Below are 17,322 nucleotides of genomic sequence, written 5' to 3' on the forward strand. Positions count from 1 at the left end.
AATCTCAAATGGTGCCACCAAGGAACATTCCTGTGATGATTAGTTGAAACTGCATTGTGGATTAGTAAAGACTGTTCTTTAAAGAAAATGCGGATGACAACGGACACACAGAAGGACGAGCAAACGAGAGAACATTTGCTTGGTACTGAGGACAATAGGTAACAGTAAATTCTAATCATTCCGTACTCCTTATTGGGTACATTCTGTCTTTTGTTGGGTCTTTACAACAGAAGAAATACTTTAAAAAGGTCCGTTCGTAACGGACGGACGGACGGACAACGGACAAACAAACATCCAACAATCCTAAATCTCATCATGAGCACTTCATGCTCAAATTAGCTAAAAGGTATGAAGGTCTAACAGATGGACGGATGACATAAAATGTTAGACTTGAAAGCCCCGACAATATGCGCACGCCACTTCAATCATGTTGATGATGTTTAGCAAGTATCATATGAATTAGATGAAAACTGTTGGATCAGTACACAAAACTATGTAGACCTATTACTAAAGACACGCGATTAATACCACAAACCATCCCCTCTCCACATTTGCTGCTTTAATACAAGGAAAGTAAAAATTTGTGATTATGACATTTGACCTTCAGATATGACATTGACCTTGGACTTGTGACCTGGGTTGTACACTTTGCATGTCGTCTTGTTGAGATTAACAATTGACGCTAGTTTTATAAAGATCCTTCCAGAGGTTAGGGTTCGGTCAGCAGACACAAATTTGAGTCTAGTTTGACCCTTGACCTGGGACCTACTAACTTGTATTGTGCGCTCTGCATGTCGTATATATGTGGCAACCCACGTGTCCGCTCGTGATGAAATAATGCATGGCAGGACATCTGGGGTCTTCCTCTACCATCAAAGCTGGAAAGTAGCTTAATGACCTTAAATTGTGTCGGTGGCAAATATTGGATACTTGATCTATAAAAATCTTCCGAGCAGTTTAAAATGTACAGAGAAGACACGAATTTAAGCTATTTGCTCCCCCCCCCCCCCCCCCCCCCCCCCAAAAAAAAAATGTGTACCGGTCGAACTGGGTTGTGCGCTCTGCAAGTTGTCCTCATGAAGTAAATATTTGATGCCACTTTAATGATTTTTTCAAAGCAGTATAGAAGATCTTGAGTGGCCGCAAACTTACGCTCTTTGACCTTTGGTCTCCAAGTATGACAGAAAGGCCTGGGTTGTGCGCTCTTAATGTCATCTTGATAAGACATTCAATTGTCGCTAATCTTCAAAGCGATTTAGGCAATATAAAGTGGACATAGAGTAATTTATTTGACAAATAACCTGGGGGAATAATAATTACAAAAGGCACCACCAAGGCATAATTAAAAACTCTATTCTAAGCTAAGGAAATGTATCTATAGCATTATATATACAGTCTTTTCATTTTAATAGGTCTGTTACAGTGATTGAGTTAGGGATAGAGTTTTTAGCTGCGTTAATTCCCTGTACTCTTTCAAAATATTAAAAAAAGATATATGTCAACATTCTTTAATATAAAAATTATTAAAATATTAACATTGTAGACTACATAAACAACAATAGCTCCACAAAGCGGGGCAATATACGCCCGAAGTTCTAGATCAGAGGAGGAGGAAGTAAAATTTCAAAACTTTCTTTTTAAGATGTGTGAATTGAAGGGGTGTAATGTGGCGATGAGTCAAGGTTGAGGGTTTTTTTCTGCGGAGATGACGAGATACTCAGGGAAAAGTAAATTAAAGCAAAGGTAAAAGCGTTTTGTTTCTTCTTTTTTGACGGGAGACGGCGGAAGTAATGCGGATTGTTGCACTCCTCAAGTTGTCTTATCATTACCCACCTATATTACAAATTTAAAATCTTGAATAGATTTTTAGCTGTAAGGACAGATGTGACATTTGAATTTGTGACCTTGAACTTAGGTCGCCATGTACCTATATGCCCAATTTTAAGTCAATACTTTAAATGTTTAAAGAGTATTAAATTCCAACCATAAACCTACTTTTACTGCAATTCTTAGGGGGCGTAGGTTCAAGCCCTACTGGGACCAATTTTGTTCCTTAATTTCCTTTTTTCTAGTAAGTTTTTATTTCTTTCAAGACTTGCCATTGATTTCTTGTACAAAAATGGAAAATGATGAATCTTAAAAACGATTTCTTGGTGTTCAAAGTAAATTTACTTCTTAAAAAGAAGGGGTAGAGTTACACATCTTTAAAAATATTGAGTTACATGCGGTGAAAGTTCTCTATTTTGCTTTCGCTCTTAGATTATATATTGTGGAAGAAATTTAGGTAGGTTTTACGTCTGCCTTAAGGTTATTTTTAAGTGGAGTAAGCAAAATTCAAAACAAACACACTCATTCGACCTTATTTTGTCAGTGCTGAAGTATGAATTCTGTCTCATTCTGTTTTATAATTGTTTACCAATAGTGTGATGCTTCTTTTATTAAAATTAATGGTAAAATGAGTTCTCTGCAAACGTTTTGGATAGTGGCTATCACTTTGAAATTTGTCTCTTCTTGAGCTTGAGGAGATACCATAAGTTACTCAAAATGTATAAAAAAATGGCACGGTAAAAGTTGTTTAAAAGTTGCAAAATAGTGCAAAACACGGTTACCTTTCAGAATATACCAAGAAAAGGCCATTTTGTAAATATTACTATTAGTGATCTAATACCTTAAGTTATGCATGAGCTATCACATAATACGCCCGTTTTACAATGATTTCTTGACTTCCCAACGAAATACCTATGTTATCTATCAAATGTGCCCTTTTCTCAACGTAAGCTTGCGTGCAGCTTTTCCAAATTTACAAAGATATCCTGTCCCTTTTTATTCACAGTAAAACGTGAAAGTTCTCTATTTTGCTTTCGCTCTTAGATTATATATTGTGGAAGAAATTTAGGTAGGTTTTACGTCTGCCTTAAGGTTATTTTTAAGTGGAGTAAGCAAAATTCAAAACAAACACACTCATTCGACCTTATTTTGTCAGTGCTGAAGTATGAATTCTGTCTCAATCTGTTTTATAATTGTTTACCAATAGTTTGATGCTTCTTTTATTAAAATTAATGGTAAAATGAGTTCTCTGCAAACGTTTTGGATAGTGGCTATCACTTTGAAATTTGTCTCTTCTTGAGCTTGAGGAGATACCATAAGTTACACAAAATTTATAAAAAAAATGGCACGGTAAAAGTTGTTTAAAAGTTGCAAAATAGTGCAAAACACGGTTACCTTTCAGAATATACCAAGCAAAGGCCATTTTGTAAATATTACTATTAGTGATCTAATACCTTAAGTTATGCATGAGCTATCACATAATACGCCCGTTTTACAATGATTTCTTGACTTCCCAACGAAATACCTATGTTATCTATCAAATGTGCCCTTTTCTCAAAGTAAGCTTGCGTGCAGCTTTTCCAAATTTACAAAGATATCCTGTCCCTTTTTATTCACAGTAAAACTGAGAAAAAGCAAACTCGGATATAGCGAAAACTTGGAATTATAAAGAACAATTTTTATTCCCTTATATTTTCTTCTTTACTTCATATCAGAATCTTTAGATGCAGCGAATTCGGTTATATCGGTTATAAGGAACATGATTTTGGTCTTAAAGTAGTAATTCAAACAAATACTTACACACATATATATCTCCAAATCCTCCCTTGTGTTCAGGTTCATTGCCACAACTGCTAAGTAAATCTTTCACATTTCCAGGTGTTAAAACTTTTAGCCTCATGTCCTTTCCCGTAGCGAAAATAGCTTTCAGTCTTGCTTCTCTTTCTTCTTTGTTATCATCATCACAATCTCTGTCTCGTGTTTGTTCTTTTGAAACAACATTCTCTAGTATTCCTACGTTTAATTTCTTCTCTAGTATTCCTACGTTTAATTTTATATTAGAAATGCTTTTCATTACATCTTCATCTGACTGACTTTGTTCAACAGTAACATTTCCACCAGAATTTGCATTTGCTGTATTTGAATCCACAAGAGCCTCAAGAGCTTTACCATCTGAAGCAATAGCATATGTAGCAGTTGACGTATCTGAAGTTGTTGTTGCCTGTGTTACGCCAGATGTCCCTGCAGTGTTTGCCGGAGAGAACGTGGGTAGAGGAAGTTTGGCATTTAATTTTCCTTCCAGAGAACGCATTCGAACCGCATCTGTTTCATCTGCATTTGTAAGCTGACCTGACTTTCCCACTTGTGCCCCTTTATAAGGCTGTCCATCTGGTCTGTTCTCAGTAACGAAACTTTTTCTAGAAAGATCAGGAAAGTTCTCGTTACTAAAAAACTCCCCTTGTCTGCGTGTATTTCCAAGCTCTCTTTGCATTGTTTGCAACGAAATGTTATTACTTTCTGCAACTGAACTTGCTGGCTGATCTTGTTTATTCTGTTCTGTACTATTTTCTTGGGGAATACCAAGATTTAACAGCTGCATTCTATTTATAGCATTTGTTTCGTCGTAACCCGACTGTTCACTCATACCTGTTTTTGGTATTGCACCAGCTGCACTTTGTAACGTGTTTCTGTCGGTTTTCCTGTGGCAAAGTAATATAAGCTATCGTTTTTAACCTTAGATCTGTAGATCTTTTATCTTTGCAACATATGTATATGCTATGTATACTTTTAACCCCGAGGCACATAACATATCTTTTTAAACTAATAACTGCTCCTGACAAGCGCCTGTCAAGTGTAACCAATATTGATTTTATGACAGTATAAAGTTGAAGTTGAAGTTTAGCATTTCATTCAAGAAAAAGAAATTATATTCCCATGCCCCAGTCATTTTTATCGTAGGTAATTATGTCTGTGATTTTCAGTGTCAATGTTGATTTGAAGCCCGCTCGCTTAGCTCAATAGGGAGAGCGTCAGTCTACGGATCACGGGGTCGTGAGTTCGATCCTCGGAAGGGGCGTATGTTCTCCGTGACGATTTGATAAAAGACATTGTGTCTGAAATCATTCTTCCTCCATCTCTAATTCATGTGGGTAAGTTGGCAGTTACTTGCGTAGAACAGGTATGTACTGGTACAAAATATGACTGAAATACTGTTGAAAAACGGCGTCAAACCCAAAACAAACAAACAAACAATGCCGTCGCCTCGGGAACTCAGGTTGGATGGCTCCTGGAGGGGAACCGGTACCCCACTGCTCGGACTGTCTCGGGCCGGGAAGACCCACGATCGCGCCGAGCGACCGCCGCCCGTGTGGGTCGATGAAGCCGCGGCCTGGGTCGGCCGGTCCCGTTTTTATCAGGAACGGAACCGAAGCCTGGCGTGATGTGGATAATGTGGAACAACTGTTTAAAGTATTATTCATTTAGTAATAAGAGGGATAGAATGAATGCATCAAAACATCAAATAGAAATTCTAAGTACAAGAGGTCTAAATGGGCCTAACTCGCTCACTTGAGGAGGACCACAGCCTTAAGACCTTGCTTCTTAGCAATTTTGACGAACATCCATAAAGCAGTTCATAAAGAATGATTTAAAGAATTTTCTGTTTCTTGCATGGGCAGTCCAAATAAAGCCAAGTACCCCCACTTAACAAAATTGTGAGAAGACTATATAGCGATGCTACAGACAAAGTTTGATGAAGATCAATCAAGTGGTTCATGAAAAAAAGAGTTGCTTAAAGGTATCTTTTAAGGTATGACAGCCCCTTTAAGGAGCCGAATGCCCTCATTTCAATGAAGTTGAGGGAGCCCCTTGTAATGACGCTACAGACAAGCTTTGGTGAAGATCAATCAAGCAGTTCATGAGAAGTTGTTTAAACTTTTTTTATTGTTTAGTTATGATGGGTAAATCAAGGGACCAAAGTACTCCATTTGAACAAACTTGAAGGGTTTCTATTTTCAGCTCAGGGGCCCTTTCAAGAAGCCAAGCTAAAACAATTTAAAAAACTGAAGAAACTACCTTTCCGAGATATTACTGAGGAAGATTGGTGTAATTCTGACCAGAAGATTCAGTAGAAATGATGTTTAAGTAATAATGTAAAACACAGAACGAAGTACGATGGACGCTGGAACATCTACCTATATCTTATTTAATAGTTCAGCCTGAAAAACCTGAAAAAAGTTCACGTGAGCTTATAAAAGGGGCACAATTTATCGAATATTTATGACCCTTGTGTCATATGATGTGGGTGATAATATGAAACAACGTTTTAAAGTTTGAATCAAATCCATTTTGTAATACTAGAGAAAGAATGAAAGTTCACCAAAGCTTTTGCAAGAAGATCTAAGTATAAAAGGGGCATAATTCATAAAATATTGGTGAAGTAAAACTTTAACCTGAAATTTTAAGTAAAAAGGGGGGCATAATTTATGAAATATTGATGTCAGAGCTATCGCCCAGATGACATATGATGATGGTAAAGATGAAAAACAACTATTTTAAGTGTCTGAAGCAAATCCATTGTTTATTTGTTTGTTTTGGGTTTAACGCCATTTTTCAACAGTATTTCAGTCATGTAACGGCGGGCAGTTAACCTAACCAGTGTTCATGGATTCTATACCTGTACAAACCTGTTCACCGCATGTAACTGCCCACTTCCCCACATTAATCAGAGGTGGAGGACTAATGATTTCAGACACAGTGTCGTTTATCAAATAGTCACGGAGAACATACGCCCCGCCGGAGGATCGGACTCACGATCCATCGATCCGTAGACAAACGCTCTACCTACTGAGCTAAGCGGGCGGGCTACAAATCCATTGAGTAACACAGATAAAGTGAAAGTGCATCAAAACTTTAACCAAGCTGTGCACCGTCGCAGGGCTGAGTAGAGCTAACACTTAACTAGAAATATTCATGTCGAGAAAAAGGGTATACATCGAACAGAAACAGAAAAAACTGACATAAACCTGTGCATTGAATCTACAGTGAACAAGTGTGTTAAGTTCCAATCCATTTTCAAGTGGTTACTGAGATACCAGCTTACACTCACCAAGCAAACAAACAAAATAGCTCTACTTTTCTTCGAATAGTCCGGCTAAGAAGAGGGCTATGATGACCCTAGATTGCTCACCTGAGGTCCACAGTTTGAATGAACAGATTCGGTAGAGGGTCTAGCAGAGACAGTCGATGTAGAATTAGTTTGAAATACAGCGAGTGTTTTCTGATAAGAATATCTTTAGAATTGCCACTACATAGATACGGGTGGGTAATTTATGTCTGGGGAAGTAAGAGAATGAAAACACCACATAATAGGACACAATATCAAGAAATAGTAAACAGGAAGCTACTTTCGAAAACATTCATGCCCCCAAATCTACACACCAACCCAATCCCCATACTGCTTCATTTGAATTCATGCAAGTGGTAAATGATATGTACCATCTTGGTAAATGTTAGGTCAACTCTTTCTTTTATAACTTACTACTTAACATATAGCTTATTTAATTTTAATTTTAATTATATTGCTTGTGAAAAATCTCAAACCCATGATGAAAACTACACACATCAGTGGAGATCTGCAGTAGCTCAATTGCAACTAAGTAAGTGTATGTATATTACTAAAGTCACATGCTCCCAAACAGTGTATGGAAACATCTTTTAAGGATGGGTGTCTGTGAAAATGTATGAGAGAGTTAAAGACATGGTAACAATCTACTCTGCCCAATCCGTTAGGTAGGGAATAAGGCTTTATATCAAATCAGTATTTCAACTTAGGAATAAGGCTTCATATTGAACCAATGCATACTACTTGCTCTGCAATGCATTGCCCCAATATGTCACATCAGTCTTTAACTCTTGGACATGTTTCCAAGAGGGAACATAAAGAAAGAGTTATGATTGTTATACAATGTACTTCCTGCCAATGTCCTCTATCGCAGTATTCAGATTGAATAAATTACCTTCAGTATTTTTAATTGATGCCCTACTGTATAAAAACTATCAATACAGGGAAATAACTAACAAAATCTATCTGGTAGATTTAAGGTCCATGCACTCTGCACTTCACCTCTAACTGTCCTCTAACATTGGGTGCAATTTGCATACATTCGCTACAATAATTTTATGGTTACGGTCTTGAAAAGTACATTTAAAAAAGGAAGGTAATTAAAGAAGGAAGAAGGGTATGGTTATGGTTCTTGCATAGGACACATCATCATGTCATGCTGATCTTTGGTGCCGAGGGGTTTCAAAATTTTCCATGAATGACAACATTACAGCTCTGACAGGACATTCAATAAAAATGCGACACATCGTCATGTCCTCTTGATCACTGGTGCAAAGTTTTCTCGAAATCCTTCCATGAATGACAAAGTCAATGAAACAAAAACGAAATTGGGATGGATATTATATAAAGGATCATTATACAAAAAGTGGTACGGGAAGATTTATGGTCTTTCATAGGACAAATTGTTATGTCATAATGATTATTTGTGCCAAGTCCTTTTGAAATGCTCTTTTGGATGATTAAGTTACTGACCGGACGGGGGGAGGGTGAGTGATTAAAAACCAGAGCTGTCTCATGAAAGCACGTCCGACTGTTCAAAGCTTTGTCAATAAAATGTATTTTCTACCTAAGAACAGGTATAATTTCAAGTTCTTGTAAGAGCTATGGAACTTGATGTCGTGATCTTGTTCAGTTGAAACTAACATCTGTTAATATTAGAAATTTACATAAATTTTAACCTGCATTTTCCCAATCCAAAAAGGGCATACCATTTCCAAAATACAATTTAGAGTAATGGTACATGTACCGTTCACTATATGTTATCCATATTAATAACTTGTATAAAGTTTCAATCTTATATCTGCATGACTTTGGAGAGAACAAGTTGTATACAAAATTTCAACCTATTTTTCGTAGTCAAAGAAAGGGGATAGTTTTATTAAAATTCAAGTAAAGGTTATTGGACTTGATGCTGTAACCTTGTACCAGAAAGTTGAGTATGACGTTTTAACGTAGTATCTGCAATAGTACTGTTACACGGTACTGTACTCTGTGTAAACTTTAACTAAATAATCTACGTTAAAAAGGGGTGGAACTCTATAAATACAGCAGGTAGAGTTGTGCGTCTAGCTAAACTAATGCTCATTTTCACTATGAGCATGTACAGCAAGTTGAATACCTTAAATAATAAAGAAGGTATTGGACATTTTAACAATTTTAACCAAGTTAGAAAAGAGACATAGCTTCTACTTCTGGAAATTTTGAAACACTGCCGATAGAGTTACACAACTTGTCACACTAATAAACATTGTCACACTGAGAGCAAGTACAACAAGTAAGCTTCTTTTTAAAAAGACACCTGTGAGGGGTCCAGTGTTGCTCCTTTTAATGTTATATCAGGGTCTCTGGTTATGTGATAGGTTGTGCCATATAAGAAAAACAGTTTCCCTGATGCAGATCACTGTGACCTATAAAGCGTCATCATTCTGTTGGTGATGGCCAACCTTCGTTTCAAGTTTTGAGATCCTACGCCTAAGCTTTCTTGGGTTATAGTCTGGAAACTGTTTTCCTGGTCCATGTCACTGTAACCACGACCTAATGATCTCAAAATCAATAAGTCATCTTCAGGATATGATCAACCTCCGCCAATCTGAAGACTGTTATATAGATCCAAGCATTTCCTAGTTACTGATTTTCATTTAAAAATGTTCAAAAGCTACCACTGCAATAATTGTACACTGAAGTCTTTGGCTCCAAGTCCGAACTTGGCCCTGGTGAAAGCTGCCAAATTGGCATCTTACCATTTTTGCGAGAACCTCACCTGACAAGCTTGTTTGTCAACTGCATCATTCGTCTCGGCCCAAGAGAATAGCTTCTGAGAAGCTGTAGAAAAGCTTGGAAGAAAATCCCAATCTAACGGACGTCTGCCGAAAGTGAATAAATATATCATTCTTTTTTTTAATTGTATTGTTTTAGAGATTTTTATTGTTAATGTGCTATTTGAAAAGAAATTCTAAACATTTTATTTGTTCTAGTTTATTACACAGTGTGTAACTTTTAAATGTCGAATTGTTGCCTGATTAACATCTCTGCTACCTCTTCCGACTATCGGGTGGAAGACACAGAAGATCTTCTAAGAACAGAAGACGCACAATCGAACATCTCGGAAGAGCTCTTCTTATTCCGGCAGATCTTCCGTAGCACAAACGAACAGGGCAAACGAACCGCCAGTTAAACAATAAATTTATTTAATTCAACGAAAAATATTTTTTTACTTGATTCAATGCATATCTTTGAATACTGCGAACAAAGAATAGTAAATATATATCTATAAATTTTGCTATTAATAACTGAACCGTTTTCAACATTTGTAACAATAGTATTACACTATATTTCTTTATTTTAAACGAACAATTTTTTTTCGTCTTAGAGGATTTCAAAACTTACTTGTGCGCAAGCGCATTGGGCCATTTTAGACTGGCTCACCGTAATTTGCGCTAGAAAGTGAAATCTAACGCCGTAAAATTAGTAGATTAGTCTAAATCCTCCTAGTTTGAAAGCCAACACTTGATAGACCTCTCCAACAAGCTTCAACTGAAATCTGAATATCTTAAGTAATGCAGAAGATAATGGACTCCTTTAATAAAAAAATTTAACAAATGTAGAAGCGAGCGCAATAGCCTTTGTTATTCTTCATATGGTGGAGCTTATTATAATGTAATGTAGGGTACGGAGGGATGGAGCGGTCAGATGATGAAGTGATACTAAAAAGCAATTTCAAGATGCACAATAAATTAGAAGTTATATTTTTGGTGGGAGTGGGGAGACCGTAATGTGTGGAAAGAGGGATAATATGGGAGGGGGTGAGGTTCAAGCGGGGTATGACATGATACTTATACCAAGAAACACAAGAAACTGAAAATAAAGCAGACAAAAATTGTGAAGTGGGTGTTGATAAACCGTCTGGAAGCTTGAAGAAATTTGGCAAATTATCATTTACAGAGCTTTGCTGTGAAATTATTTTACAATAAAGCGAGCGGTTTTATGAGAATATGCTCAAACCTTTCCGTAAAACCAATAGGGAATACTAACCCAGTCCCCTGGAGGCCATGCTTTCAAATGAAACAGAATGATTTCAAGGCATTTGAAAGATAGTCACACAAGAAATATCGCTGTCAAAATATTCTGAAACCGGACCTGCAGTTTCAGACAGGTTTTCCAGATAGCCATATAGGGAAAATAGCCCCGCCTTTGCCGACCATGTTAACCATACAAAATAATTGTAAGGATAGAAGGTCACCTAAGGAATATTGTTGTCAAAAGAACTTGGGCAAAGTGGTTCAGAGAGACAATTTTAAAGTTTTTTCCCATGCCATTTAGGGATAACTAGTCCCAATCCCTGGCAGCCATGTTTTAATTTTATGACGATAAAAGTGTGCATGATTTCAGCGATACTGATACACATGGATAGCTCTATTCAATACATTTACAATGGTATATACATGAATCTTCTTAGTTCAACACAGTTTTAAAATAATCTTCATTTCAATAGAGCCAGTCGTTGACCACTGTTATAAAAATGGCTGGAAAAAGTGTTGAGAATATTGAAGAAATTAGAGCTTACATAAAAGTTCGCACAAAACTTGGTCATTTGGTAAAGCAGATTTTTACTGAATTGGGGGAAGTTTATGGGTCCCATAACGTATCTTATGAGACAGTTCGTCGGTGGAGAAAGAAATTTCATAGTGGCTCAGAGTCTGTTAATAATGCTACAAAATCAGGACGACTGGTGACTGCAACAGGCAAGACCAATGTCTCAAAAGGAAGGGAAAGAATTGAAAAAGATGGCAGATATACGATTCGCGATATTGCAAAAGCTTTTGGCATATCACTATCGAGAGTACATTTCATTCTGAAGCGTATTTTGAAAGAACGAAAGATTTCTGCTGGATGGATACCTCATCTATTGACAACGAAACAAAAAAGCGTACGCGTAAAAACGGCCAAACAATTGCTTAAAAGGTTTCCAAAGTACAACCAAAGGTTATTTACAAACATTGTTACAGGTGACGAGAAGTGGGTGCACTATTTCGAACCAGTTAGGCAAATTGGAAACAAGATATGGCTAACCAAACACGGTAGACGGCCTGTAGTTGCCAAAAGGCCAGTGAGCACTAAGAAGGTCCTCTATGCTATATTCTTCTCATGTGACGGTATAGCCATACAAGTCATACATGTTGTTCCAAAAAAGCTCAAGAAATATTATCAGAAAAGACGTCCAGTGACAGGATTTCAACACGTTTGTCCACTGTATGTTTATGCTCCAGCACATACATCTGAAATTGTAAAGCAATTTCTGAAGTTGGAGAAAGGTAACCGTCTTGTCACACCCACCGTACTCTCCAGATCCAGCCCCCTGCGACTTTTTCCCTTTTCCAAAACTGAAGAAGTTCTTATTTGGTCGTCGATATAACTCCAGGCAAGCCCTTGGCTCAGCCGTCAGCCAGTGTCTCAGAGGTATACCCAAAAACAGCCTACTGTGACGCATTTCAGAAATGGATTCTCAGACTGAAGTTATGTATTTCCAACCGCGGAGAAGACTTCGAAGGGATGTAAAGTTAATTTGATCATTTGAGTCGGTTCTTTTTAAGATAATACACAATACAGATAACATATCGAGCAACCCTCGTAATTTCAAATTCATATAAGTCTCTGAGATTTGTAAAGTTTTTCCTTTGCATGGATGGCCCACTGGCACCAGACCAGAAAGAAAATGCCTCTGTACGTGTTACACTCTACCCTTAGGTATTATATGAGAACCATGGTCATGAAGGGGAAAATATTCTAACCCGTTTCAAACGCGCATTTCATACCTAAAGCACGCAGTTCGGTAAATGTGTACTATGGATATCAAACAAGTGGTAATTTATCTTCCATTGTGTACTGGTCACATTTCTTCAATACTTCTTATCTTAGAAAAACAACGCGTAGTTTATAGTTTTTTCAACGTTACCAAAAAATCTTTGCTTGAACTTCCCTGGAGAAGTTCCGTTCTAGATTACAGAACCATTTTGATTGGCTGTTGAGAAAATATATGTCAATCGTCATTTTACTACACGTGTTCGCTAATATGTGAAAATGCAGCATAAATGTGCAAAATGTATAAAATAAACAGAACAGAAGTAGACCAACGTATGATTTCAAATAAAAAATCAGATATATAAGATGAATTTCATTCATCATTTCGAGTTTTAGTGTAAAATTGTTAATTTTCTGTTTTTGTTTGTTTACATTTCGCCTAACATGTGCACACTGCCGTGACCTCTAGACCGGATGTTCATTAGGGAAGTTCACGCAAGCTTTTTCTGTAACGTTGATGAAAGCATAAAATATGCTAAGTATCTCTACAATATGGACTTTTAAGACAATGTGACTGGTGCAAGTTGGAAGATAAATTATGGCTCATGAGAAGAAGTTCTTTAAACTTGTAGACGACGGACGACTGATGACAGACAAAGGACATCCAACAATCCAAAAAGCTCACCATGAAGACTTCATGCCCAGGAGAACTCGAAATTCATCATTAAAAATATCTGAAATTCAATTAATCAGACTACCATGAAGTCATCTCTATGTTATTTTTGTGGAAATCCCATTATTAAGTATAAGTATTACCTTTTTTCCTCCGAATCAAAAAGTTTGATAGTTTCTGAAAAGATAAAGCAACAACATTATTACATGTATTAATTTTTTATTACACCAGATTTATATAGCGCCCTTTTCATGATAAACACGGTACGTTTAAGGGCGCTTTACATAGCACAAACGTAGCCACACAGGGCGCGAAATTCATCCTCTACTAGTACAGACATATAATGATCTGATCAGAGGGACAGAGTGAGATAAAGCCTCCAGAACAGAGCCTGTCCGGCTAACTTATCCTAGCTCTTTGCGAATAGACAGTCTGGTTCTTAGCGTGCCTTGTATATAGCACCGATACACGCAAAGCCGTTTTTCCTGGAAAGAACCAGTACAGGCCTCTTAGTTAGGTGGGTGGCACTCAAGAGCATTTCAGAAATTTCCAGTGCCTGGATCGGGATTCGAACCCCAAACCTCTGGATTGACAGTCAAGGGTGTTAATAAGAACCATAAATGTCTCTGGGAAACCATGCATGCCCCTTATAGTATTTTTCCACATCTAATTCAAACTCAGTTTACTTCAAATATTTTAAACGTTAAAAAAATGCGATTTCAAATTGGAAAGGTACATTGCATTATAGCAAAACTAACAAGTGCACATTGAAAGACATATAACAGACAAATAATGATCTGTCGAATAAATTGGTACAATGAAATAATTCCTTTTAAAAGGGGGACTAATTTCGTGGATTTCGAGGTTTCATCACTAAAAAAAATCCATTTCAATTCAATCTTCAAAATTGGAAATCTACAAATTCATATCCTCATGAAAGAACTATTTTGGTGAAACCAACATATTTTCTCAGATTGTATCGTATGTATATTTCAGTATCAATTATGGCCATGAACTTTCACATTATGACCCAACAATAGGGGGCCATTCACTGACAAGAGGCAACCGCCCTGTACAGTTTAAATGCCTCAGGTCCCAGCATACTCCAGTTAATAGACTGGAAAAGTGTTTTGTCTTCATAGCTTTGGTCCTAAGCTTAACATAATAGTGATTGAGCGTTATAGTCTCAAGCTGACTGTGTCACTTACTCTTGATATAAAGATCCAAAAATGATAAGGGCCGTCAACTGAATTAGGCAATCAGTCTATGATGTACGGAGGCCATAAACGAAAGCACTCTCCATTTATTGATGGGAAAGAATGTTCAATATCAATGTCGCTTAGCCTTTTGATATACACTCTTAAAATAACTAGATGTGTATGTATAGGACACTGGTGCCTCCAATTTCTGTCACTGTTACTTCTTGACAATGCATGATAAAGTAAACATTTATATTATCTTTGGTTGGGGAAGTGGGACATGGGTGACGGCGGGTAATGGATACTATTAAACATCATCAAAAAGACAAAAACTGAGTGATATGTTTGTATGCGATGGGGGAGGGCAGTAGTGCAAGAAATCAGTGAACTGTGCACGTTCTGGAGCATGTAACTTAGGACGGTTATACATAAATATAATATGCTTCATTTAAGGATTACTACCCGTAATAGGCCTCAATGTCACCAAAAGCGTACATACAACTTGATAGTGTACATTTTTTTGTAAGCTTTGAAAATATCAAACGATAGAAATAAGGTGCATATTGACAAGGTATATAGTGACAGCAGTTCTCAAAAATTTCCATTTTGATTAGCTCCCCTGATAATTTTGGTTTTTCATGAGTTATCTCCTCTGAAAACTAGAAAATAATAATTCTCCCCTTTTCCCTACAGGGAATTTTAAATTTCTTTTTGATATTTGTATCAAAATGATATAATGCAGCTTTCTACCGGAAAATTGTCTCGAAATTCAAGTTCAGATTCTCATAATCAAAGAAATTATATATTTCCCATAGGCATCAATGTTCACTTCAATACCGATTATCTCCCCCAAAAATGATAAAATTTGAAAAATCTCTCGGTGAAACATTTTTATTTTTGAATGTCTTTAAGGTGACAAAATTTCATTTAAATATTACCATCCAGTTACAAGATATGAAATTTGGCTATTCCACCATTTTATCCTTAAGCCAGATAAGCGGTGGCATATTTTAATTCATTTTGAAGGAAGACAGGCAGACTTTCGCATACTAGACTTGCATATTGGCTGCCTTAACCCTTAATTGAGTATAAATTTCATATCTGAGGTTCGGAATTGTATAATTACTTATTCTGTTGTATTTCTTACATTTTTAGTATCCAAAAACCTTAAATGGAAGCGCACGGACAATGATAAGTTTGACGCATAGATGGGAGTTGGCCGCTTTTGTATATATAAGTCTACAATTTATCAGATCTGACCAAAGACAATTGTTCGGTGTTGTGAATGGGTACATAATTCAACTAACAATATGTTGCATAATTTTTTTCTACGGTATAAAACTTATACATGAGATGGAATTAATTGCATTCAAGACGGAAGACTAATTATAATGATAATCAAACAAAGGCAAAGTAAAATATAATGACAAAGTAATATGAAGAAAGGTATTAAGCCTTGATTAACAGATGAATGAATGATTGTGTTTAGAAGTTTTACATTTAGAAATAGATGAAATTAGGCCCTTTATGTCAGGTCCGTACTTGTTAAAGTACCTTTGAAAGGCAACTTCAAAAGCATTATGTGGGTGTACAAACTTGCCATTTAACGCATAAATAATCTGATGTAATATATTTGACTCTAAGGCCTTTAAAATGACAACCAGTCCCGAGTTAGTTGTATGAACGCACAGTCTGAAGATAAAACACGACTGAGGGAGGCCTGTGCATTTCCGGGTGCATCCAGCACTACTGAAAGTGGGGATGCAAACAAGGGTAAATATCAAACTATCAAGATGTTACACAACCTACCAAAATACTACTATTAAATTTTTTTTCCATTTATGAAGGAGCATATACACAAATCAGATTTGTGTAGTACCTTGCCGTCTACCTTTTGTCTTGATCGTTTGTTTACTATCGGGCCTGTAGTAATACCAGAAATGTATATACTATAAGAAGAGCAACTGTTCTATTAATATTCCATTTATATCATTGAAGTAAAAGTTCGGCAACATAAAGTACATGTACAAACCAAAGGGGAAACACTTTTACTTCCACTAGGGGAAATAATGTATATAGCAAATTAATACAATATAGAACCTTGTGATACTGGAGTAAATGCAATTGCATTAGATATTATGTGTAGACACAGGACTAGAGATCAATCAATTACACAAATATTAATCCTACACTGCATTTAACTGTACACCTATATGTTAGCAGGAACAATGAAGTAACTGTATACTCAAAACCTTAGTGATAAATCATTTCATTGTGATGTCAAATTTTCAGTAAATACTGAATAGTTTTTTCTTGTTTTTTTTATATATGATGTGTGTTATGGTACAAAAAATCATTATACGAAATTTCAGATTAACAAGTGTATCTTAATTTATTTTATTAGAACTAAAACATTTTCTATGTCGTACAATAATCATGCATTTGCATTGAGATAAGTTTTTCCGTAATAATCCATGTATAGTTGGGGATTAAATATTGATCAATGACTTGATAGGTAGGACTATCTGCAAGAGTGGCTAAATGGAAATTAAAGATGTTTAGAAAATCTTAAATTCAAATCTTTAAAATGATCAACTCAAGAGTTACGTATTATATAAGTCTTTAATGTTATATTTTAGCAAACAAAATTACAGTTTAAACTGTTTTTCATACTTTGAAAATTTAGTTACTATCTCTATTAT

The 17,322-nt window shown here is 36.3% G+C and overlaps 1 protein-coding gene across 1 annotated transcript in view; it reads right to left on the bottom strand.

Annotated features, from left to right (window-relative positions):
- Nucleotides 1–3,627: 3,627 nt before the first annotated feature.
- Nucleotides 3,628–17,322, bottom strand: part of LOC128553225 (uncharacterized) — a gene marked incomplete at its 3' end in the record, with an annotated part of 48,813 nt that continues 35,118 nt past the window's right edge. The window contains exons 5-6 of the mRNA XM_053534348.1: nt 13,565–13,598; nt 3,628–4,526 (exon numbers count right to left, since the gene is read on the bottom strand). Of these exons, the coding sequence (XP_053390323.1) occupies nt 3,628–4,526; nt 13,565–13,598 (933 nt within the window). The remainder of the gene's footprint in view (nt 4,527–13,564; nt 13,599–17,322) is intronic.

The sequence above is a fragment of the Mercenaria mercenaria genome, unplaced genomic scaffold (genome assembly GCF_021730395.1).
Source record: "Mercenaria mercenaria strain notata unplaced genomic scaffold, MADL_Memer_1 contig_3604, whole genome shotgun sequence".
In the NCBI taxonomy this organism is placed as follows: Eukaryota; Metazoa; Mollusca; class Bivalvia; order Venerida; family Veneridae; genus Mercenaria; species Mercenaria mercenaria.